Source organism: Callorhinchus milii, unplaced genomic scaffold, assembly GCF_018977255.1.
Source record: "Callorhinchus milii isolate IMCB2004 unplaced genomic scaffold, IMCB_Cmil_1.0 Scaffold604, whole genome shotgun sequence".
Lineage (NCBI taxonomy): Eukaryota > Metazoa > Chordata > Chondrichthyes > Chimaeriformes > Callorhinchidae > Callorhinchus > Callorhinchus milii.
In genome coordinates, this window is record NW_024705345.1 from 13,286 (window position 1) to 39,139 (window position 25,854).

The 25,854-nt window shown below is 50.4% G+C and overlaps 1 protein-coding gene across 1 annotated transcript; it reads right to left on the bottom strand.

Moving 5' to 3' along the window:
* Window positions 1-101: 101 nt before the first annotated feature.
* On the bottom strand, window positions 102-24,818 carry LOC121852225 (prominin-1-A-like). The gene is made up of 18 exons (XM_042346313.1): window positions 24,734-24,818; window positions 23,722-23,780; window positions 22,780-22,988; window positions 22,239-22,359; window positions 21,371-21,434; window positions 15,290-15,421; window positions 12,898-13,106; window positions 12,163-12,243; window positions 11,446-11,520; window positions 10,609-10,672; window positions 8,674-8,833; window positions 6,982-7,101; window positions 5,698-5,821; window positions 3,337-3,434; window positions 1,781-1,865; window positions 1,369-1,515; window positions 453-731; window positions 102-161 (listed from the first exon to the last, which is right to left on the bottom strand). The coding sequence occupies exons 1-18, from the start codon at window positions 24,816-24,818 to the stop codon at window positions 102-104; spliced, it is 2,172 nt and encodes a 723-aa protein (XP_042202247.1).
* Between the last annotated feature and the right edge of the window lie 1,036 nt (window positions 24,819-25,854).

Below are 25,854 nucleotides of genomic sequence, written 5' to 3' on the forward strand. Positions count from 1 at the left end.
CTTTGATAAATCCCACCGCGCTCAGATTTTTTGATCCACCTATTTGCTTTGGCTACTTTAGTGTAATAAATTAATCAGCCTACACACCGAGGTTCAATAGTTCAGGGGGCTTTTGTTTCCCTACGGCAACCAATCAGCTGGCAGCAGTGGGTTGCCATGCGCTAAGAATGAAAGAGCAAACGCATTCTCGCAATTGCACTTTGCACAATTAACATTGGAGACCGCTCGCAGACAATAAAAGCTGGACTGCTACGAAGACCGCAGACCAGGATGAACAAGTTTCTCAAGAGATAGTCGCCAACCCTCTCAGCAGGTGTAGTGCCATAAGAGGGGAGGGGCTACTGGGGGCTCTGGCGCCAGGCGCTAGGATCCCAGGCACCCCAGACAGTTAGGGCCCCTTGGCGCCACCAACGGGGGGGGGGGGGGGGGGCTGTGTGTGCTCTGTGGGATACCTGGGGGCGCACACAACCCCACCCCTCGTTGGGGACGAGGCATAAAAGGGGAGCTCCCTGGCCGATCAGGGCCAGTTGTAGCTCAAGACCCAAGACCCGCCAGCCAGCCAGCTTAGGACCCTGGACACCCTCGTCCCGCTTGTCCTTGTAAGGGCCGGGACGCTGTGAGGGCCAGTGGTGGGACTCTGGGACTCCCGGCTCTACGTCCGTGTAAGTGCGAGTTCCGAGGAAGCCAGAGTCCAGACCCGCACCTTGGCTGGGTCGGGTCAGATAGCCTCCCTAGGGTAATTGTAGCCGGAGGACCCCAGAGCGTAGCCAGAGTAGTGTACCTAGGTTGTGTACCTAGGCTGTGTCGCTAGGCTGTGTATCTAGGCTGTGTACCTAGGCTGTGTACCTAGGCTGTGTACCTAGGTTGTGTACCTAGGCTGTAACAGAGTATCAGGACTGTTGGAGTGTTGAATTGTAATAAAGAAGTTACCTCTACAAGTGTCTCCAGAACCATTACACAGGCACGCAATATTGAATACATGCACACACACATGGATCTCCCCATTTAGTCCTATGAATAGAAACAAGTACTCTAAGTAAGCACCTATTCAGACCTATAAGGCGCAAGAAGCGGTGATGTGGCCAGGACCTCACGTAACCAGCCACCTTTGCCTCTCCGGCAATGATGTTGACATGCTGCACCAGCTTAACTTATTTAAGGCTGAGTCAACCTATGGGGGGGTATTCAGAAGTTTTGTTCTCTCGATCTTCAGAGGCCATTAGTGCGAGTGTAAAAGTGGTGTTATGCATGACCATGAATGAGAAGTTGACCATCGGATGTGTGACGCCGTGAGTGAACCCCACACGCACACAGATGACGCAGACACAGATGACAAAACGGACACAGATGACGACACGGACACAGAACCTCTGCGCTGAATGCGCTGAAGTCGATTCTGCCGATTCCAGTCGTTGCGAAGTTCAGCAGGCTCTGCTTGACACTGGGTTCCAGCAGCTTCATGTCCAACAGGTTCACATTGATGGGGTCAAATTTGCTTGCGATGTCATCCGTATACTGGTGGTTTTCAGGTGGCGGTGTGGAAAGGAGACAGAACACCGGAATTAGGCGGTTTATTTTGACCCGCACAACATTTCAAAAGAAGCCTGCTGTATAATAGTAATACAACAGTGAGTGTGCAATCGTGTTTCCGATCACGAGGAAAAAAGATAACACGGCGTATTCTCACGTAAACAATTCAACCGCACATAAATAATATCAACTGATTCGTACGAGGATTCCAAATCACAGTGTTGGCGCATTTCCGTGAACATGCACTTACCCGAGTGATGTTTAGGAGGCTGTCCAAGTTGAATAGATTTGAGAGTTGAAAAGCAGAATGGATCCCTGTGTTACTTTTGCAATCACTGTAAAAACACACGGGCGGGGGGGGGGTGGTGATTCCAGACACTCGCATTCGTATTGAGTCAGCCTCAGAGAAGGCGGGTTCAAGATACAACAACTCTCGTCTCTCCGTACCTCCAAAACACTTCACAAGGTGTATGTGCACTTTCCCGCAGTCCCCTCGTGGCTAGCAGACCTCGACATTGATATTCAGCTCCCAGACGTATTTTCATCAGCAAGACTATTATACCATTCTAGATTTGAAGCGTTCGTGACTGTGTAGTGGGTTCGAATTAGGTGCACACACACGCAGCTTGGAGGCAACACTATTTATTAAACGGTAAGTAACATAACGCTGTACATGAGGTGGTGACCACCTTCCTCAACTCACTAACACTCTGGAACGCGACACAGACTGGACCAGGCAGGCAACGGCCTGCCTGGCCCAGGACGACGACCCATGATGTCTTCACTTCGGAGTACAGTACAACAGCCTCGCTCCGCGTTCACACCACGCTTATATCTGCTTTGGCGTGGCCGGCTCCACCCAGGCGTGGCTGGCTCTGCCCAGGCCACGCCTCCCTTCCCAGGCCACGTCTTCCTTCCCCACCTCTGGGAAGGTCCGGATCCCTCCACCACGTGACCCCCCAGGCACCCCCTTGGGGCCCCCAGCCCTCGTACGGGCCGACACAGTAGTGACCGTTCTATGTCACTACAACTGCAAGGATTCATATTCTTAGGTTTTTTCGGTAAAGTCACGTAGGTAAAAAATTTTCATTAATAAAATAAAAATCACGACGTTTCGAAGGCAATACAAGCTTGCGTCTTCAGGTGGAACGTCACAGCACGATAACTTTTATTAATTAAAATGTTTTACCTACGTAACTTTACCGAAAAAAACCTAAGAATACTACTATACCAATTTGAAATAATAAATTATGTAAATGCAACTGTTTCATCTACTCGCATGACATACACCAGGATAAAAAAAAACCACACAACTTGGAGAGGATTTCATCCAGCAGTAGATGACGATGATGTTGATAGCTAGGAATGTAATAAAAGGTGTGTTCACCGAGTACAATAAAACACTTAATTTTGGCCTTATATTTGCTTTAGTCTTCTTGAGGCTGATAATTGTTTTTTTCCTTGTTTGGACTCCCTGGAACGAGCTGCCCAGGCGAGAGGGGGCGAGGATTGGGCCTTTCGGTCAATAACTTCATTGCCGACTAAATAATGGCTCGGCAATGTGACATGCAACTGTGTACCGCAATGAACCAATTCGCACGGAACCATTCCAACTGCAGTGGTTCTGCATGTCTGTAGAACTTCTTTTGCACCGTACGCAGCCTACCGTGCTAATCGGCACAGGAGGTGCACATCTGCCAGCAGTAGCCACCTTTTAAAGCCAACGCGCTCACACTAAGCGACTCCGTCAAAACAAGAATCATATGACGGGGTACAACAGCGGGTGTGGTACAGCAACAGACTTGCCTGTATACGCCCTCAATGGTAATGTTCAGGTCTGGATTGTTGAAGAGAACTCCTGGCAAGAGATGCTTCGGCTTGAACAGATTTGGTGTATCGAAGAACTAAGAAAGGAAGGAAGACATTTTGTTTTTTCAACTGTCAAAAGTGGGGAACACGACAAGTCACGTGAGGGGGAGGAGGGTAGGGGGGTGGAGGAAGTCCGGTTTGTAGACGGTTCAAATGCTCTGCTCCCAAAGATACCGGATTAAACAAAGACTAATGGATCGAGTGTGTTGGCTTTAGAGCAGATTTCAGGACATTTTAAAAGGATAGGGACAGCTGTACCAGACAGTGATGCCGACGTGAGTTTTTTTTACCATTCTTTTGAACAGAGTTTTGTTACGGTCACAAGTGTCAACCTAAACAAACTTTAAAAAAAAACCTCAACAGCAGTACGGTACGAGTGAGAAGACAGCATTCACACGCCACTTTAAAACCGGAGTGGGTCAGGAAGTGCCTCGTCTTTAAACTCGGGCTACAAGATTACACCGCAAAGGCATCATCCCAAGCACTCTGTGTGTGGCGATTTAATTTAGTCAATTGTAGGTATCATTACGTCGTGATGGGATATCATTCTAGATTTGAAGCTTTCGTGACTGCAAGGATTCATACTCTTTAGTTCTTTAGGTAAAGTCACGTAGGTAAATAATGAAATTAAAATTAATAAAAATAAAAATCACGACGTTTCGGAGGCAACACAAGTCTCCGTCATCAGGTGGGACCGTCACAGCCAGATTTGCTGCATCATTTTTTAGCTACGTGACTTTACCGAAAGAACTAAGTAATGAGATATCACTCGAACGGAGCCAAGGGCTTTGTACGCTGCCAAACTTATGCACTCCCAGAGTTCCGCACGGCTGATGGGATGCACAAAAGAAGTTGTTTATAGATTTGAAGCTTTCGTGACTGCAAGGATTCATATCTTGGGTTTTTTCGGTAAAGTCACCAGGTAGGTAAAAAATTAAAATTAATAAAAGTAAAATAGCAACACAAGCTTCCGTCTTCAGGTGGAACCGTCACAGCACGATTGCTGTATCAAGGAAGAGAAATTCCAAGAAAACAGTCCTTGTATATATACAGGTTGAGGGTGGGAGGAGCCAAGCTTGGCCCCCTTTTTATTATTATGGTAAGGTTGGTGCGGCTGAAACTACGGCTAGTCTACATAACAATTTTATTTTATTTTACTTTTATTCATTTAAAATTTTTACCTACGTGACTTTACCAAAAAAACCCAAAAATATGGAAAAGGAGTTGTATTTAGATGCCGTGAGCTGGCCAAACCAAGATTATTTGAGCCTACCACAATGCACTCTTACTGTTTTGAGTCCAGCAAATCCTTCAACACGTTTACAAAGCGCCCAATGCCGGCTCGAGTGAAGCGCGGAGTGCGATGCATTGCCATCACGGACACCCCCCGTACGTCGTGTGGTTGTAGCACCAGCCCTAGAGGGGGCTGGGTGAGCGCTGAGTGCCACCACACTCTGCGTGCAGTGCTGACCCCTATAGGGTAGGGGTCTGTAATCTAAGCACCAAATGGTTTGCCTGCTGAAACTCGTGGGGAGTCAACGGTGGGGGCTCCTACGGAGAGAGTACACCGTGTCGTCAGGATGTGTTGAATGTTGCCACCACTGGTGCAGAACCTTCCAGGAAGACGACTACCTTCCCACACTATGGGCCCAATTGTCGTAGTTTTAGTTTCCACACTTTTGTGCAATTCTGGCATTGTCCGACATTCCACGCGAGTTTTTTTTGCCAAATTCACGAGACGGTTTGACACCCGATTCGCAAATCAGTCGCTGGGATGGCGGCGACAGGAATCAGCGTCGAACGTGGCCCACGGCTGCAGGCCTGCTCTACTGCCACACCGAACTAATCAGCCTCCATCTCACGCAAAAAGGTTCCGCACAGAGCCTCTAACAGACTGTTGGAGCAGGTTCTGGTTGCGAGCACCTGTTAATGCTGGAATGGCACACGATAGAGTGACGCGGTATATTCAAACACGCCGCACCAGGTACTCATTTAACGCCGAGTCAATCTAGCGGAAGGCCCATAACCAGTTTAGATATCCATCGCCGACGTGAGCTGTGAGCGGCAATCGAACTCGGGTCGCCAGGTTCGTAGCGCAGCGCGCGAACCAGCGCTCCGCTGTCGCGCGCACACGCAGCACTCACGAGTGAGACTTTTCATTTCAATGCATGCAATTCATTTGCACGTCTTCGTCGAACGTGGGGCAATGGCTCCCGGTGGACTTGATCAGCGAAACCCCACGACAAGGACGACCCCACGGAATCTCTCGCCCACAGAGCAGAGCGCGCGTGCGCCCACCTTGAAGAGGTTATTGTCGGCCAAGGGCTGGCAGAAAAGCTTTTCCACGTTCCCGCCCAGGACGAACGTGAGCGTCACCACCAGCATCAGCAGCCACGAGAAGGTCAAGCTGAAGCCCACGCCACTGCTTACAGCACAAACACACACGTGCGGTGCGGAATAAGTTCAACATACATACATATATTCGACAACACACAGGGTTGTGCATTTACACATCCCCCCCCCCCCCGACAGGATTGGTGCTCCTACACTTCAGTTTCCCATACTGCACAATACACTCCATGAGTGTTCTTAAAGGCTTTTAATTGTCCTGTTTTGATGTGTCTCAGCCCAGCTGCAAATGAATACAACAACAAAATGAAAACGGGTTTTCACTTAAATTCTTCTCGCCAAGGCCCCGAGCAGTAAAAGGCATGACGTCCTTTATCAACGGCACGCAAACAAAATTCTTTGAAGTGCTTCTTTCAAATGCTGAATTAGAGTCACATTTAAGTAAACATTACTTCCGTGGCATAGCCTTCCAAAAAGCACGTCACGCCATCACAGCACCAGCAAGGCACCGGCAAGGCACGTAATACTGCAGTTCCTTAAGTCTGAACCATTCATGGATAACAATTTGCTTTTCCAATATAGCACATGCGCATCTCGGAGTGCGTTACAAGTGATAATCGACTCGCGTCTTATCAACATTTTTGAAAGGGGACCCCCCCCGACCCCCCCTCCCCAGTGACAGTTGTTCGTGTGCTACACAAGGTGGCTTATCACCCGGCCTGCAAGCCAAGGGCATCAATCTGCCAGTAGGGGGCGATGATTGCTACGCATTCCACCCCGGTCATTGGTTGACCATTTTTTTTACTTGGCAAATTTGGGCTCTGAGCACACAATGGCCGACTCAAATCAGAAATGCATTTCCCGAGTAAAGCCCATTCGGCTGAGCTCAGAGAAGCTTTAACGTCCACCGTGAAAGCACACGGCCACCCTGAGCTTACCCCTCCTAAACCAGAGGTCGCAAATGGGTTTTGATTCCTTACCCGTACCCGTACCCGGCCGCACCAGGGTCGCAAACGGATACCCGTACCCGGCCGTACCCTACCCGGCCGGGTACGGGTAGGGTACGGGTATCGGGTACCCGATTGCGACCTCTGTCCTAAACCCACTCCTCCAACAATAACCAGGGGGGACCCATCCGATTCGAACGGCGGACCTCCACAACAACAAGCGGCGAACGCCGCTCCCTCCTGCCGGGGGGGGGGGGGGGGGGCCGCGTCGCCGCTGGCCGCTCACGCCATCAGGAAGTTTCCGCCGGCGTGCTCGCCGTAGCCGCACGTGCCGCACAGCAGGCCCAGCAGGTTGAGCAGCACCACGAGGCCCGCGAGCGAGCAGAGGACGACGCACACGAGCCACCTGCGAGGCAGCAGCACGTGACGCTCGTGTCGGGGGTGAGTGCGCCCCCCCCCACCCCACCAATACTCATGTGGCTGGGCCCCCAACCCCCACCCCCCCCCCCCCTGCCAATACAGAGACGTGTCCTCGGTGCGGACTTTTTAAATCCTTTATATTAAGTTCGCTTGCTTGCTTGCTTAGAACCGTGCAAATCTTTCGGTCGTTTTATAACTCACTTCCCGTGATCCAATCGAGCTGACATTTTCCACACAGACTCGTTGTGCGTGACAATTAAAGTTCGTGAAAAAATATTTCCAAAATTTGACATTTTTTAGGACAAAAATATTATATTTAATTACCAATTGCTTAATGGTGGCAGGCAATCATCTGACCCATAGGTGGCAGCCATCTCAAGCCAGAGGACGAGAGGACTCTAGCCGCCACGCATATAAAGGATTTAGAGTGAAAAACTTTGTTTTTACGGGTTATACTTGTTTTTTACGCGAGGGTTACGCTCCAAAAATACTCACGGATAATTCTGCCTCCGATGTCCAACTGTAGAATGGCAGAATGGTAGTGAAGCTAGTCTTCAATTAAAAAAAACCATGATCATAAACACTGTTTGCTCTGTGCCCTTAAGCAGGCGGGAATTCCCCCACCACCCCCTTCCAGCATCCTATACATCAGTCGGTCAGCCGGTGTGTTTTGGGCGAGGCCCACTGAGCTCTCTCTCAACAAGGACCTGGCTAAACAACAAGCATGGTACATGGGAAGAGAGGGTTTATGGTTGGCTACGTATGGTGCGAAAGAAGTTCAACATACATACACACATTACTAATAATATAGTAAACTACCAGACCTATGTACAAAGGAAATATAGTAAGAAATCCAAAATTACCACGTTATGCACGACACTAATGAAATGAAACCACATGTGGCATTCAAAATGGCATTTATAACGGCAAGAATTAAAATTGCATTTCCTACGCTGAAGGAAGTCTTTCTAAAAATGACATCCTAAAAGTTCCAGTCACAAATGGCTTCACGAATGGCACCGGCAAGCGTGGCAGTCGCAGTCATCAAGCAGCGCCTTCAATGTCGACACAGAAGGTCGGGTGGGAATGTCGAGGCGAGTGACCAAATTCATTGCAGAATTGATGTGCGCCTCCGTTGAACTCACCGCTCCTTCTCAAGGAGGATGTGTCCATGCGAGCGCTCTCCAAGGCGAGCCCTTGACTGTTTCTACACGCGACAACAATGTTCTCATCTCTCAGTTCTTATCGACACGGCTTCCCCATTTGTGCACCAACACGAAATTACTATTGCCACGTTGCTTACTATTGCAATATTCATGGTTTGATTTGTGCCACGAATCAAATTCACAAATGAATAAAGAATTCGCCCAGATGCTCGCGCACTCTCTGTCTTTGTGCTCATTAGTGCTACGTATACAAGCATGCTCAGCATTTCCACTCCTGCCAAGCGGTGAGGGCTTTACGCCGTGCACTAGAGAGAGCCGTGCCACGGCCAGCAGACCCGCGGGATGGCCGAGAAGTCCCGTCGCACCCGACGGCGCTTCACTGCGGCACTTGCCTGTAGAAGTCGTACTGGGCGACCGTGGGCAGGTGCTCGTGCACCAGCGCCTGGCCCATGTCCAGGTACTTGGTGCCGTTGTGCACCACGAGCTGAAGGGGCAGCTGCCTCGCCGTCGTCTTGATGCTGGTGCCCACGTGGTCCAGTAGATCCTTCACGCCTGCTCGCACGCACGCACGTACGCTCGCAAGCACGCACGCACGCACGCACGTACGTACGCTCGCACGCTCGCAAGCACGTACGCGCCGGCAATGAGTGCCGGCAGTGCGGCCCCAACAGTTTGCCAGAAGTTGTGGGGCCATGTCCCAGACACCATGATGAATGACCAATCACCTTAGAAGCAGAACTCCATTCTCGTGTCTCCACGTATACATTCATAAATGTTTTAGCCAATCTCCTCGTGGATTTCCAGAACGATATGCTGATGGACTAAAACACTTATTTTGAAATACAGGATTATGCGGCACAATATTGGATAATGACTTTGAAGATTAATGCAATACTCTCATTTTTAATCTCAACGTCCATGTATTAATGTCGTGATTTATACAATTTACATACTAAGAATACAGAGGTAAGAAAGATGGTACCCAAATCACTGTGACGCTGCTAAATCTATCCAATACATTTTAATAATTAGCAATTAACTCACAAGCACGTAGAATAAAATGTGTTGACCGTTGTCCTTTTCTGTGTGTGGAGGTACATGTCAAAAGCACAATACGGTGACCGGACTTCATCTATCAGCATTGATCCACTCTGTCTACAGGAAAGTAGCCCATACTGACGCCTACCTAAAACCGGATTCCCACCACCATCCATCGCAGGAGAATTCCCTCATCAAAAATGTGTCTCCGACCATGAATATCTGACCAGTGAACTCACACACCTACACCAGGCTCTCAAGGCGAATGGATATTCTGACTACACAATCCACAAAGTCATCACCCAAACTGTGAAGAAGGAGCCATCTGAAGATCCAATAAAAACCATCACCTTGCCTTACATAGCAGTGATAACCAAAAAGATTTCCAAAATCTTGAACAAACACAAGATCCAGGTCCCATTTAACACTGTACATAAAATTCGTGACCTGATCCCATCTGTGAAGGACAAGATTTCTGACATGTCTCGGACCGTGTTCGTGAACACAAGGCAGATCTGAAACACGGCAGGACCAATACTTTTGCCGTGGCTGATCATTACTTTAATGCGTCTGGCTCACACGACATTTATTTCTCTAAGACGATGGTACTTTGCAAGCCGATTGGCTATCAACAAAGATTTGTTCACGAAACCATCCATATGGCTTGAGTCCAACTAAGTCGCAGACGTTATCTTAGGAGCAACACGTGTATTAACTATTTGCACAACATCCTCCAGGGCTATTAACACAACATACCCTCGGGTGGTGAGCACTTAACTAACCACGCTACGGCGGAACTAGACACGGTTCCACCAACCTCTTATAATCACAGGATGTTTCCATGCATGCTACGTTTACCGCACTTACGCAACTTCGCTGAAAAGACAATGTTTAACGATCCGCGCAAAAGCAATAGGAACAAATAAATGTTTGTATTACACAGCAGTGTCAATTCCCTGCTCATCAATAATGTGTGAACAAGTTTGAGAAATTTTGATTTAACCGAGACGATGGATTCTCGCTTAGCAATCATTCGAAGGATTTGATAAATCCGTGGTGCTGACGTTAAAGAAAATAACGCCACTTTTTTTCAAATTTTCTTGCTGTGGATTTCACACCTGATGATGATTGCTTGTGTTGCAGTCGAAACGTCCTGAGAATTGTATTGTTTTATATTTTTATTATTTTATTATTTCCCTTCTACGTGACTTCACCGAAAGAACCAAGAATATAAGTTTGAGAAAACCATCTGCGTGTTATTATACTTCATCACCGCTTTGTTATCTTACCTGCAGCAATGTTTCTCGTTTGCTGTGCGATGATTTCAGGCGTGCCATTAAAAGCTGCATAACCCTGCGCAGGGGAGAAAAATAACACCGAAAAATGTAACATTGATGTAGCAGTTTTACGATTTACTTTGTGTCACCAATACTCTTAACTTTTAAGTCTCAAACACACTAGCGAACAGAATTTTTGAAAATCTTCACGTAGAATTTTTTATTTTTTTTATTTCAGAAAGAGAACTGTTACTGCGATTAATTACGACTTCGTTAACGTCTAGCTTTTCAGTGTGTGGGTCCGGTCTCTTGTTTGAGAGCCGGTTGAATTTGGAAATCAAGTTGTCCTTACATTTGGTCGACATAGCGGCAGCTGAAGAGGCAGTCATTTTGTCTACATGTTCCCAATCTGATGTGGACATTGTTGCAGTCAAAGATAAGTGTGATTTGTAGAGTGTCTTGTCTAACTGATCAAGATCGGTGCGCGTAAGTCTGATTTTCTCTGAGATAAGAGCTAAGCTAGTTCTAGACAGAATTCGTTTAGCATTAGAAGAAGTTACAGCAGCAGAGGTTAGTGTAAATGCGATTGGTATTACCTTAGAGTCGCGGCATCTCTTCATAAAGTTGAGAGACTCGATTAGCTGAGCCTTCTTATCCCGGAGTTTGTTGAAGGATCTCAAAGTTATGTGGAATCCCACCCCGTAGTGGCGATTAAATTTCGATTTAAAGCTTTCGTGACTGCAGGGATTCATCTCCTTGGTTCTTTCGGTAAAGTCACGTAGAAATGTATAATGTTTAATGTATGAAAACGTGTGCATTACAAGATAAAAAATAAAAAACAGTACATACCTTGTCAACCATCGCTGTAAAGTTGGTGTCTAGCAGTCTCTTCACCTGCTCCAATTCCCGGGACACGTCCTGCGGCTGCACAGGAAGGTAAACACCACCATCAGCTCTGCGCACTGTCAAACTAAACCAAACCCGGTCCCCTTTCAATGTTCAGTAAACCTGTTCTTCAGTGCTCATTGTACAAACATTGTTTCGAAGCTCAGGCATTAATTAGACATTTATAGTGGTTAAGCTTGATCTTTTTGTATCTGGAAGAACACAAATTCATGTAATCTACAGTTAAGGCTGCCATGGAAAGACAACATCCAGCCTCTTTGCACAGAAGTTCCTCCCCTCATGAGGAGAGGGAATTGGTTACATCTCGTGCGTATATCTAACACTTTAAACCCAGGAGGTTGGCGTTTGATTCAGAGGCATGGGAAATCACAGACAAGCAGGAAGGCAGCCAGAACCAGCACCAACAATTGCTCAAGCCTCTATGGCTCTATATGAGGATGTTTGACCATCTCCATTGAGTACTTATACAGGAAACCAGAGCCCTCGGAGACAATTCAAATGCACGGATGGAGGGGGGTAACACCCAATCCCCGTACAGATGGAATACAGATGCAAATGAAGCAACTTGCTGTACTGCCGCGCCCTGGCAAAACAAGGAGAAGGCGACCTCGCAGCCCGGCAGATTTGAGAGTTTCCCGAACGTGCTTGTCATCCACCAACCCTCGACCGCCTCAGCGATTGCTGTGGATTAGAGGCAGCGTGAGTAGCCACGCTGGCGCTCACCAGTTTGCCGTTCTTCCCCTGCACCGTTGATTACGGCGGTTGGCTACATACGATGCGACATAAGTTCCACGTACACATGTAGAGGTGTTACGGGAGGGCGAACAAACACACCAAGGGTGTGGTTATGCCCGCACGCGGAAGGATGCTTACATCCACGTCCGCATCGTTTAGCCTGGGGGGCTGAAACGGCGCTGTGATCCCCCACGGCCCCACCCCTCGGGGAGGAGTTGCTATATAAGGCGGTGAGCCGGTGGGCTCGGGGTTCAGTGTTTAGCTCAAACCAGTGAAGAAGGGAGACCAGCTAGATAGGCCCTGGGACTCCCCTGGCTCGCTGTCCTTCTCAGGACCGACCAGGGCAAGCCAGTGGCGTGGCCCAGATAGCCCAGAGCCGATGCTCTTGTAAGAGCCGGTCTGGTGACTCAGGGTGCCGTGATCCCAGCTTAACCAGAGCTGGGTCAGCTAGCCTCCCCTAGCCCTGTAGTGGAGGACCTGGGAGTAGGCTGGCCGGGATAGAGATAGTGGGGTCTCCCTGTTAGACGGGTGAAGGGGCCGATACCCCTCCGAGTGTTGTATACATTGGCCTGTGCTGAGTGAAACGGTTAATAAATAAGGGTGCCTCCGACTATGTCGTCCAAGTCTCTTTGAACCTACTACACACACACTCACACGTACCAAGCTGAAGTCGGCGTGGATATTCAGCAGGACGAGCTGCCCCGACATGGCGACGCACCGCTGAGCCCTCTGGCACACGGGGTCATTGAGGGTCGCGTTAAGGCCGCTGCGCACGGTCGTCAAGTTCCTCTGCAGCTTCTCGGAACCGTCGCGCAGCACCGAGAGCGACGTGTTGACGTCCAGCAGCGCCAGGCGCGTCGCCAACATCACTGCCGGGACGGGGGGGGGGGGGGAGCGCGTCAACGAGCAAGCGATCACCAAGAAAACAGTTGGTAACACACTATGCGATCACCAAGAAAACAGTCGGTAACACACTATGCGATCGCCAAGAAAACAGTTGGTAACACACTATGCGATCGCCAAGAAAACAGTTGGTAACACACTATGCGATCGCCAAGAAAACAGTTGGTAACACACTATGCGATCACCAAGAAAACAGTTGGTAACACACTATGCGATCACCAAGAAAACAGTCGGTAACACACTATGCGATCGCCAAGAAAACAGTTGGTAACACACTATGCGATCGCCAAGAAAACAGTTGGTAACACACTATGCGATCGCCAAGAAAACAGTTGGTAACACACTATGCGATCACCAAGAAAACAGTTGGTAACACACTATGCGATCGCCAAGAAAACAGTTGGTAACACACTATGCGATCACCAAGAAAACAGTTGGTAACACACTATGCGATCACCAAGAAAACAGTTGGTAACACACTATGCGATCGCCAAGAAAACAGTTGGTAACACACTATGCGATCGCCAAGAAAACAGTTGGTAACACACTATGCGATCACCAAGAAAACAGTTGGTAACACACTACGCCGTGAATGACTCAAATCCTGCAGCGCCCGCAAGGTCCCCCTGCTCAAGAAAGCACATATACATGCCCGTCTGAAGTTTGCCAATGAACATCTGAATGATTCAGAGGACAACTGGGTGAAAGTGTTGTGGTCAGATGAGACCAAAATGGAGCTCTTTGGCATCAACTCAACTCGCCGTGTTTGGAGGAGGAGGAATGCTGCCTATGACCCCAAGAACACCATCCCCACCGTCAAATATGGAGGTGGAAACATTATGCTTTGGGAGTGTTTTTCTGCTAAGGAGACAGGACAACTTCACCGCATCAAAGGGACGATGGACGGGGCCATGTACCGTCAAATCTTGGGTGAGAACCTCCTTCCCTCAGCCAGGGCATTGAAAATGGGTCGTGGATGGGTATTCCAGCATGACAATGACCCAAAACACACGGCCAAGGCAACAAAGGAGTGGCTCAAGAAGAAGCACATTAAGGTCCTGGAGTGGCCTAGCCAGTCTCCAGACCTTAATCCCATAGAAAATCTGTGGAGGGAGCTGAAGGTTCGAGTTGCCAAACGTCAGCCTCGAAACCTCAATGACTTGGAGAAGATCTACAAAGGGGAGTGGGACAAAATCCCTCCTGAGATGTGTGCAAACCTGGTGGCCAACTACAAGAAACGTCTGACCTCTGTGATTGCCAACAAGGGTTTTGCCACTAAGTACTAAGTCATGTTTTGCAGTGGGGTCAAATACTTATTTCCCTCATTAAAATGCAAATCAATTTATAACATTTTTGACATGCGTCTTTCTAGATTTTGTTGTTATTCTGTCTCTCACTGTTCAAATAAACCTACCATTAAAATTATAGACTGATCATTTCTTTGTCAGTGGGCAAACGTACAGAATCAGCAGGGGATTAAATACTTTTTTCCCTCACTGTAGCTCAAGCAACACAGAGAAGGAAAGGAATGAAAAACAATGACTGGCACATTCAAATTTCTAAAACGCAAACATCATCAAGTGCAAACAATTTGTCGAGAAGGACACGCATCTAATATGTACAATAATTTGACGTGTAGAATAACAATTTCTCATAGGCGGAGTTTGAATTCTATCGCGGGTGCATATAATTTATTTATTTTGAACCTTACTTGTAAACGACTGAAAATAAATTAATAAAGGTGCCCAGTTCGGGGGGGGGGGCTAAGCCCCCCCCATGCCCCCACCCCCCCAAACTCTGCCCAAGCTATTTCTCCCTGAACAGTTTCCATCGCATTTCATGGGAACGTGCAGCTGGGCTTGTGGGGCTTGTGGGGCTGGTCCTGCACCACCAAAAGTGTCCCTGATGGCCCCCCCACCAGCATTCCCTCTCCTCTGTTGTCCACCACTCGTATTTTGCACCTCACCCCCAACGCAACAGATCTACCCCCCCCCCCCCCACCGCCACTGGACCTGATTGCAACCTAAAATGTGAACGTTTCAATTTTATAAAACGGTTCCACTCCGTTGCCTTTGCTCCCGCGTAGCCGTGGCGTGCGCGCTCTACGTATGCACTGCGTCGAACTCGGTCCGCGCTGCACGCGGCCAACCGCGCTCGTCGCGGTTGGCAAAGGTGCCGTGTGGACACTGACCGTCGGCCATCTGCAGGGCAGCCCGTAGCGCGGGATAAACCTTCGTGCCCAGCCGCCTCTGGATCCTCTGGCCCAGCAACGGTCCCACGTCTGTAAAATTGTCCGAACCGGCACGGATCGGATCGAGATGTAAGGCAACTGCGAACGCCGTGCCCCTGAACGCTGACTTAACTTGCGTGGCGAGCAGAGGCAAAGAAGCGATTAGTCACACTGTGATGCAGAACTGCAACGTTCATAGTGTAGAGGAGTAAAATGGGGACGTGACGTCAGGCGTGCCGTTCAGTGCGATGACGTCACGTCTCCCAGGGTACTTAAGGGAGACCCCGTGACGTAAGCGGGGTCACCGTGGGAACGGGTAGAGTGAGCAGGGTGAAGAGGGAACCAGGGGTAGAGAGAGGGATCGAATAGGGAGTCTGGGGAGAAGCCGGTGGTAGCTGGAGAGGTGCGTGTCTGTGTGTGTGTCTGTGTTGCTGTGTGTCTGTGTGTGTCTGGATGTGTGTTTGTGTGTGTGTCTGTGTGTGTGTCTGTGTTGCTGTGTGTGTCTGTGTGTGTGTCTGTGTCTGTGTGTGTCTGTGTGTGTGTCTGGGTGTGTGTCTGTGTTGCTGTGTGTGTCTGTGTGTGTGTCTGTGTTGCTGTGTATGTCTGTGTGTGTGTCTGTGTGTGTGTGTGTGTCTGTGTGTGTGTCTGGGTGTGTGTCTGTGTTGCTGTGTGTGTCTGTGTGTGTGTCTGGGTGTGTGTCTGGGTTGCTGTGTGTGTCTGTGTGTGTGTCTGTGTGTGTCTGTGTGTGTCTGGGTGTGTGTATGTGTGTAGTTAGCTGATGAAAGTTGCAAGCGAGAATTTCATCATCGCTTGCAGCTGGGGTTGGCATCGTCCCCCACTCCACCTGATGTCGAGGGGAAATGGGCGAGGTTTAAGACTGTGACTCATGCAGCTGCAATGGCTGCTTTGGGTATGCGGTCCAGACCTCCCCAGAAACCCTGGCTGACAGAGGAGGTGTTCAGGTTAATTGAGAAAAAGCGACAGGCCCACTCTCATCGCCTACAGCATCCCACGTCAGAGAATGAGGAGGTTTACCGCAGCCTTCGCTCGGAAGTTCGGAGAGCCGTAAGGCGCTGTAAGGATGGGTGGTGGTCGCGGGTTGCTGAGGAGATGGAGTCTGCCTCAGTGGCCCGTGATCACAAATCACTATTTAACTCCATCAAAAAAGTAACCTGCAGCGCCACACCTATTACCATCATTAGAGGAAAAAACGGTGATCCAATCTCCGACCCCCAGGAACAGGTTTGCAGATTTGCTGAGCATTTCTGTGAGGTCCTGGGGGAGGGAAATTCTCTCAGCCAGGAAAACATCATGGCACAAAGTGGTGATAACCCTGCTGAGGCTGCGGTGCCTCAAATATTGGAAGAGGTCACCCCCTGTGAGTGGCTGGCTGAGGTGCCAGCTGTTGAGGAAGTACTGAGGGCGATCCGGAGTCTGAGACCAGGAAAGGCACCGGGCAGAGATGATCTCCCAAGCGAAATGCTGAGGGAGGGTGGCGTTTGTGCACAGACTGCCCTATATGACATCATAACAACAGTCTGGACCACTGGACGGGTTCCGCAGGACTGGAAGGATGCCCTGGTGGTTCCCCTCTTTAAGAAGGGGGACCGTACCGACTGTAACAACTACAGGGGCATCTCACTCCTCAGTGTGCCGGGTAAGGTCCTGGCAAGGATTATTCAACATCGCCTTGCTAGGCACGCTGAGGAGAGGCTTGCGGAGCCCCAATGCGGTTTCAGGAAAGGGCGGTCCTGCACAGATGCCATATTTTCTGTCCGTCTGCTACAGCAGAGGTGTAGGGAATTCCAACAAGACCTACATCTCTGCTTTATTGACCTGGTCAAGGCCTATGATACCATCAGTAGGACTGGGCTCTGGGTTGTTCTTCGTGCTTTCGGAGTCCCTGACCCTCTGCTCACGATCATTAAGGACCTTCATGATGGTGAGCGGGCCCGGGTAAAACTACGTGGCCGGGAGTCGGAGCCTTTCCCTGTACACCTTGGGGTGCGACAGGGATGTCCTCTGGCTCCCACATTATTTAACATCTATTTTGACCGCGTAGTTCGTGAAGCCTTCAATAGCTGTACCGGGGGAATTTCCATTTGGTACAGATATAATGGGAGGCTGATCGACGCCCGGGTGCGATCAAGGGATGGCTCCCTATTGGTCAACCACGTTATGTATGCCGATGATTTGGTAATAGCTGCTCATTCAGAAGAGGAGTTGGAGGCGCTGCTGCTGAGACTGGAGCGTGCCACTAAGAGGTGGGGCCTTACCATCAGCCCCACCAAAACTAAGCACCTGCCTGGGTATTTTGTACCATCGGACACTCCACCCCCACAACTCCCAATTGGTGATGGGGCAGTTGTGGAGAGAGTGGAGAGTTTCCCATACCTGGGCAGTGTGCTTATGACCGGCTCCAGTCTATCAGCAGAGGTCTCACTCCGAATCAGTCGAGCGGCAATATCTTTTCATCGGTTGCGTAACGCTGTGTGGAAGCTACCTGGTCTGTCGCTCCGCACGAAGCTTCAGGTCTTCTCGGCCACGGTCATTCCCTCCCTTCTCTACGCTTGCGAGACGTGGACCCCCCTGGTGGAGCATCTTCGCCGGTTGGAAACATTTAGGCTGGCCTGCCTACGATCCATCCTGGGTTTAACCAGGCTGGATTGTGTGAGGAGCTCACAAATCCTTGAAAGATCTGGGCAAAGTCCCATCAGTGAGCTCCTCCGGCAGGCAAGGCTGCGTTGGCTGGGTCATGTAGCCCGCATGCCCAGCCACCGCATGCCTAAACAGCTTTTGTTCGGCCGGATCGAGGGGGCTAGACGGGCGCGGCACGGGCTGAAGAAGAGATGGAGTGATGTGGTACAGGAGGACGTGGAGCTGAGTGGACTTGCCGATGACTGGTACCAGCGGTGTCAAGATCGGCCTCAGTGGAGGAGGCTCGTGAAGGACGCTACTGGGCAGTTGGAGGCAGTCGCCCTCCAACAACAACGGAGGGCGGAGGAGCGACGCTCACAACAACGAGCGGAGCGCCGGGTGGCTAAAGCACAGCAAGTTGGCACAGTAGGGGGCACAGGTGGTGCATCAGCCAGTCATCTCGGTCATCTCAGTCAGTCGACCCGTGGCACCTGCTGGGTCTGCCCCGTGACCTCCTGCCAGCGGGCTTTCGACACTTCACGTGGCCTCAAGGTGCACTTGGCCTGGCACAAGCATCGTGGTGACGTCACCGCCACTTAGTGGCGAATGGCGGTTGTTGTTGTTGTTGTTGTATGTGTGTGTGTGTTGCTGTGTGTGTCTGTGTGTGTGTCTGTGTGTGTGTCTGGGTGTGTGTATGTGTGTGTGTCTGTGGAGTCTGCAGAGTCCACGATGCGACACGAGAGAGAGAGACCGGAGCTAGTCGGCAGGGACCCGGACTCCGAGTAGGAGCCCCCTAGCCCCTGGGAGTTGTGTACCCTGGTGTGTAATATTGCAACAGCTTTAATAAACCCTGGCGAAAGCCCTTAGCTTACCTCCGTCTCCAAGTACGTTCGCGAGAACTTCTCTACAATAGTATTAACACTGGAGAAAGCATTTTAAAGACCAACATATTTTAGTTATCAGATGTAAGTTCACATTTAGGATGGATTTTTTTTGGGGGGGGATTGGGTTAATTAAAAAACCCATACGTGCAGCCCTTGCCACAGACCTTTCAAAACACCAACCCAATGTTCTTAAAATTGACGCTTTTCCTGTTCACCTCTGTTTGTTTGCACTCCATCACACAGGGCCCAGCAGATGAGCACAGATTAGAAACGAACCGCCAGGGGCACAAAGCAGCCACACTCAAGGGCTGCCACCTGGCCACGCAAACATCTCTTATTTTATTTCATATTTACATGAGCTGCTAGCAGCTACAACACCCTTCAGATGTTGTGTCACCTGTAATGCCTCACCACCATTATCCCTATCGTGCTCTAAGCAGCTCCTAATTGAATCAGGCCCTTGTGAGGCCAACAAGTTACGGGGTTACCAATTCCACATCAGAGGTCGCAACCGGGTACCCGATACCCGTACCCTACCCGATACCCGGCTACCCGTACCCGGCCGGGTATGGGTACGAGTACCCGTTTGCGACCCTGGTGCGGCCTGGTACGGGTACGGGTAGACGGTGAGTCACTGGTGAGTCACCGTTTGTCACTCATTTCCCAACGTCTTGTCTCTTCTCACAATTCAAGTTCCTAGAATCAACCCACCCGCGCCTGCAACATGGCTTCATCCCAGAGGTCGCAATCAGGTACCCGATACCCGTACGGGTACGGCCGGGTACGGGTACGGGGACCCGTTTGCGACCCTGGTGCGGCCGGGTACGGGTAAGGAATCAAAACCCGTTTGCGACCTCTGTTCCACATGCACTGGAGCAAGTGCTACAACGCAACCAAGTTAAAGTGTTTATTTTGTATTCATAATTGACTTTTGGGTTAGACCACGTAATAATCTGCCCAAATTTCTGTCATACCACCTGACATAGCCAAACATATTAAAATGTCGCATGTACAAGCGCTCCCGACAATTAATTATCGCAACTAAATATAACAATTAGATACCCGATGTTTTACGTGAAAATGTGCCAAACGTCTTCAGGATAAGATCCAGGAAGTTAGATTAACCACGTCACCTGACCCGGCTTCTCCAATTCGTCACATTATCTTTAAAATTAAAATGACAGCATCATGTTCATACTGAATGGAGTTGCACATTTAGTTTCTGCTCATTGCGACTTTTTTTCATTATTAACCATTAATTACATTTAAATCAGACTAACATGAAAGGCGAGGTTTCGGTACGAGGCTCTTATAGCGCACATATCGGGAACAATCACGCGGACAAATGTGGAAAAATCACCTCACGTACATGTAACTTGTAGGCCTTGGCAAGAGAGTGTACGGTGAACAATTTATTTTGTTTCTCGGAAAATAAACGAATTGTGCATCAGGTATGGTGTCTACAAATACCCGTGGCCTCTGTGCTGGAGTAGAGAGGCATTGATTGGAAAACAAGAAGGCGAACGGCGCGATAGCTCGTGCCCACAATGAGTGCGGGCTGCTGCTCTTCCTCCATCCCACCTGTTTCTATTCACTCGTGGCATGCCGCTCACCTGCACAAAATATACCGGTGATCTCTGTCTTTGGAAAGATATGTCGGCGCAATGTTGAATAAATAATCACTGGCCGAAGAAACACGCTTTTTTCTATTTAAGCACATGAAACTCCATGTCTCACCCCCCTCCCCCCGAGTTTCAAATTCTAGCAATTACCAGGTGCGCAATGTGTACCCATTTCATTGAACGTTTGAACAAATAACGGCAGTATTGACGCCGACGTTATCGGCTCGGGGGAGCGAGGCCGCACGTGCAATCGAGCGCGACACACACGGAGGCCGTCTTGCCGCATCTCCACGACCGCTGGGAGGGACGGGCCGGATCGGTTGTCCACCCTCGCGGCCGGTCACGGTGTCACATCCGGATATCAACCCAGAGCCGGTGGTGATCAGCACTTAGTTCAGCCTCCAGCAGGAACGGATGAACATGACAAAGACATTAGCTCGGGGAATCGCCTTAACGTAGCCTGCGTTGAAAAGCGATTTGCAATAGTCGTTCCACCGGTCGCTTTCCAGAAGGCCGTGGACGGTAGAAAAGGGCAGTGAGGTGAGTGGACATGGAGCTGCCCCACAGCCTCGTGGCTCACGAGTGAGGGGGACACGGACACGCTGCTGATGTCGCGCCCGGTTTCCAACGGTCACGGAAACACAGCATTAGTCCCAAAGGGGTCCGCACTGGGACATCACTAAAAGTTGTGATGACTATGAAATGCTGCCTTAATAGAAAGGACATTATTACCCGACACTGCAGATAATGCCAAGAGATACGGATACAATTACTTACTATGATTAAAGAAGTAAAACATTTTCAGATACCTATAACCCCAAAATGAACAAGCAACAAGCCTATATATTTACACTCACGGTCGAGATCGGAAACCGCCCTGTCCTTCGTGATGTTGTATTTTTCAACGATGTAGTCGATTTGCTAAAGGCAAAGAAAGAAACACACTCAAGTCAGTCACACGACCGCCTTGTACCAGAGGTCGCAACCGGGTACCCGATACCCGGCTACCCGTACCCGGCCAGGTACGGGTACCCATTTGCGACCCTGGTGCGGCCGGGTACGGGTACGGGTAAGGAATCAAAACCCGTTTGCGACCTCTGCCTTGTACCCTGTTCAAAACCACGCTCTGATATGCCAAGCCACAGCCACAAAACGAGTTACGCCGCAGACTATTTGTGAGTTGGAATCCTCCTTTCATTTACATTTCACAACAAGTGGAATTCTACAAATTATCCGCAATGCCCACCTGCAATTTGCACAGAGCCCCCTAACGAGAACCACTGCAGCGTGCACACCACTTTCATGGCTTTATTTTGGTGATTTCGAAAAGTGTATTGGTTTAGCCATGTTTGTTTGTTGTAGTACAGAGTTAGACTGATGGCCTTAATCTAAGTTGTCTTGTGGTTGTTGTTGTTGTTTGACTTGCATCCCACTGGGATTATGACTGCAGGTATTGTGGTCTATGTAAACATGACTCCTTGTAAAAAAGGTGTCAGTTTTGTTGCCAGATAGAATGGTAAAAAAACAATTATCATTATTATATTATACTTTTCATATTAATGCAGTGGCATTGATAATTGCGTCGAGTTGTTCTTGTTGTTTATGTTTTGTGCGCCACTGCGAATCATTTGCTCACATTTAATCTACACCCACAGGTGCGTGCTTTTCGGTGACATTTAACGGAGGAAACTGCGCGGACGTGAGGCTGGGGCAGCTGCCGCTTACACGGGGCGTAGTGTTGAGCAGGGTCCGGACGTCCTTCAAGTTGCTCGACAGCAGGGTCTCCGACTGCCGGATGTTGTTGGTCACATTGTTGTTGGCCACGTAGGCACACACAATGCCCGCCCTGCACGGAGACGCAAAGGGGAAGCAGAAACACGTTTTACTTACCGCAGAGAACACACAAACACTGCTGGCTTAACTCTACGGGGAGGTATTCCACGTCACTTTGAGATCCTTCAACAAACTCCGGGATAAGAAGGCTCAGCTGACCGAGTATTATTTCCCCTTCTACGTGGTGACTTTACCGAAAGAACCAAGAAGATGAATCCCTGCAGTCACGAAAGCTTCAAATCGAAATTTAACCGCCTCTACGGGGAGGGATTCCACATAACTTTGAGATCCTTCAACAAACTCCGGGATAAGAAGGCTCAGCTGACCGAGTATTATTTCCCTTCTACGTGGTGACTTTACCAAAAGAACCAAGAAGATGAATCCCTGCAGTCACGAAAGAAGCTTTAAATCGAAATTTAACGAGACGACTCACTCGACGGCGAGCGTGACGAGGAGGAGCGAGGCGCCGTGGCAGCTGCGTTTGCAGTCGTCGTTCTTCCGTGGCCTCCGAAGCATCTCTCCGCGGCGGTTCCCGCAGCAGCGGCGGCGGCGGCACATGCAGCAGCCCGCCAGCGGGAGCAGCAGCAGGAAGGCGACGCCCAAAGCCGCGCACACGATAAAGCCGAGCTCATAGCGGATGATCTGAGGGCAACGTGAGCCACATCACCAAGTCACCCACGCCGAGTTGAACCGCCAGGCTTGCAGGTTACGGCACTTAATGATGGTATAATCGTTTCGAGGTGCAACGCGCTTGCACGGCGTTCACCACAGAGATAGAACAACTCAGAGGTGCCAGGAACCACAGACAAGCGGGGATCCTCTGTACAGTGGAACCTCGGTACATGTCGTTAATTCGTTCCAGAAGGTAGGACTTATACCGGAAATGCCGTATAACAAACGAGTTTTTCCCATAAGAAATAACGGGGAAGGAAATAATCTGTTCCAGAGAATAAATGATATTTTATATGGCATATTATACATTAATAGGGCTGTATAAAATTATTTAGACACTACTTATTACTAAAATGCATACATACATTGAAATAAATGCATAAATAAATACAAATAAATTGAAATAAAAATAAAATTTAACATCACTTTATCTTGCTGAGAGGAGCCTACGGGGATGGTGGTGAGGAAGAGTCGTGAATGGGGTCTACGCGGTGACTCATCACGACCCATACAAGTTCTAGCAAGCGCGTCGTATCCCAAGCAAGACGTCGTATCCCAAGCAAGGCGTTGTATCCCAAGCAAGACATCGTATCCCAAGCAAGCACTGAGGTTGTGAAAGTGATGCACGACGACACAAACAAGTGGCTCGTCTTTGCAGAGCAGGCAAGAGCGCAAGTGAAAATTGCGAAGCGTGCAAACTAACCTGGCGATAGTCCTTGTTTACGACTCCAAAACCTTGCTTCATAGCTTTGGCGAGTAGCTCTGCGAGAGAGAAATGCCGCGAAAAAATGTAAACCTCACAATCTCTTTGAACAAAAACAAAGTAATGAATTGTTCCCGGTAAACGTTTTCAAAGGTGTGCATCGCGTAATCTTTGCCTTGATATGCACGCGCACGTATCCTACGCGACCAAACTCCGCACGTAAAGTGCCGCTGTGAAATATTTCTGAGCGTGGAAACCTGAGCACAAATTTGTGAACATAAATTGTGCCGAAACTTGCTATGGAGCGGCGGTTTTCTGCGTGTGGCAAGGTCACCACGTGTGGTTACACGAGACATCTCCCGGGGGTACGTGAGACAATTCAGAACCAGAATGTGTTTCTCGTGGAGGAATCCGATGAGCTATGAAGCTCTGTTTCACAGGTGCCCGGTAGGGGCACGGGGCCAGAACGTGACAACAACAAACACGGCAGGAGTGAAAATATACGAGAGGTGAACAAATCACTTGAAATATATACAAATATATAAATATATACAAATATATAAATATATACAAATAACACTTTCTTTTTCTTACCAGGTAAAGCCCACTGAGCTTTTGGTTTATTTTTCAGAAGTGACCTGGGCACAATTAATAGCTCAACCAAGTGGCTTATGACGTGTACAGATGTAGAGGAGTAGAAGAGAGTGGTGGCGTCGTGTGCGCTGTCCGGTGCGGTGACCTCACGGGACGTGGGGTCGCACGCGCTGGGCAGTGCACGTGACGTCACCCCTCCTAGGGTATTTAAGGGAGACCCCGTAACGTAAGCGGGGTCACTGGAGGAACGGGGATAGTGGAAGGGGTAAAGAGGGAACCAGGGATAGTGATAAGTGTTAATAAACCCTGGCGGAAGCCCCTAACTCAACCTCCGTCTCCGAGTACCTCCGTCTACGACTCAACAACTGGTGTCAGAAGTTTACACCGTCGCCAACATGTATAAAGCGTAAGAACCCACCGGCACATGACTTGGAGGGTGCCGAAGGCGGAGAGGAGGCTCCAGCAGTGACCCCGGAGCCCGGGACCCCGGTGACGGTCCCCATGGAGACGAGCGGGCCGGAGCGGGAGGAGTCGGCTGCGGGGAGTGCCAGCTCACCGCCGCCGCCAGAGACGGAGAGCGTCCCCGCAGCTCTGCTGCAGCAGCTCCTGCAGGCGGTGGGGCAGCTGACCGCCAGGTTGGCCGAGGTGGAGGCGCGGACGCAGCCAACCGCCCCGCACGCGGGACGGGAGCAACTGTCAACTGCCAACGTTGGAAGCGCCGCAGTTTTCCCAGCGACCGCTCCACCGGAAATGGCCGCCATGTTGGCTGCGACGCAATCCGCGGCGGCCATGTTGGCTCGGGAGCCGTATGCAGCCGCTGCTACGGCTGCCATGGCGACCGCGACGCCGCGTCTCTACACCGACGCGGCCGGGATTTCTTGGCACGCCGCTCCTGCGAGACCAGCCGCCGGCGACGACGCGCAATCCGCGGCGGCCATGTTGGCTCGGGAGCCGTATGCAGCCGCTGCTACGGCTGCCATGGCGACCGCGACGCCGCGTCTCTACACCGACGCGGCCGGGATTTCTTGGCACGCCGCTCCTGCGAGACCAGCCGCCGGCGACGACGCGGCACTACATCAAGCTGCGCCCGCCGGGGGGGCCCAGGGTAAGTACGCGCGTGCCGTCCTCGCCGGGCCGCCGGGGTGGGCAGCGGCGGCTGCTGCTGCCCCGTACATCGCTGTGCCGCCGGAATGGGCCGCGGGTGCTGCCGCGGCTCAACCTGTCGCTGCGCTCACGGGGCCGGCCACCGGCGATGCCGCGGCTCTGCACCTCGCCGTGCCTGCGTCCCTTCTCATGGATGACGCCGCGGATGCGTGTTATTCCGCCGCGTCTTCGGCGTGGCCCATGGAGGCTGCAACGCCGTGGTGCCTCGCCGCGTCGCGAGAGGTTGCCGCGGCTGCGGCCGCTGTCCCGCACCTCGCTGCGCCGGCGGGGAGGGCCGCGGGGGCCACCGCGGCTCCGTGTTTTACCGCCGCGTCTTCGGCGTGGCCCGGGGAGGCCGCAACGCCGTGGTGCCTCGCCGCATCGAGAGAGGTTGCC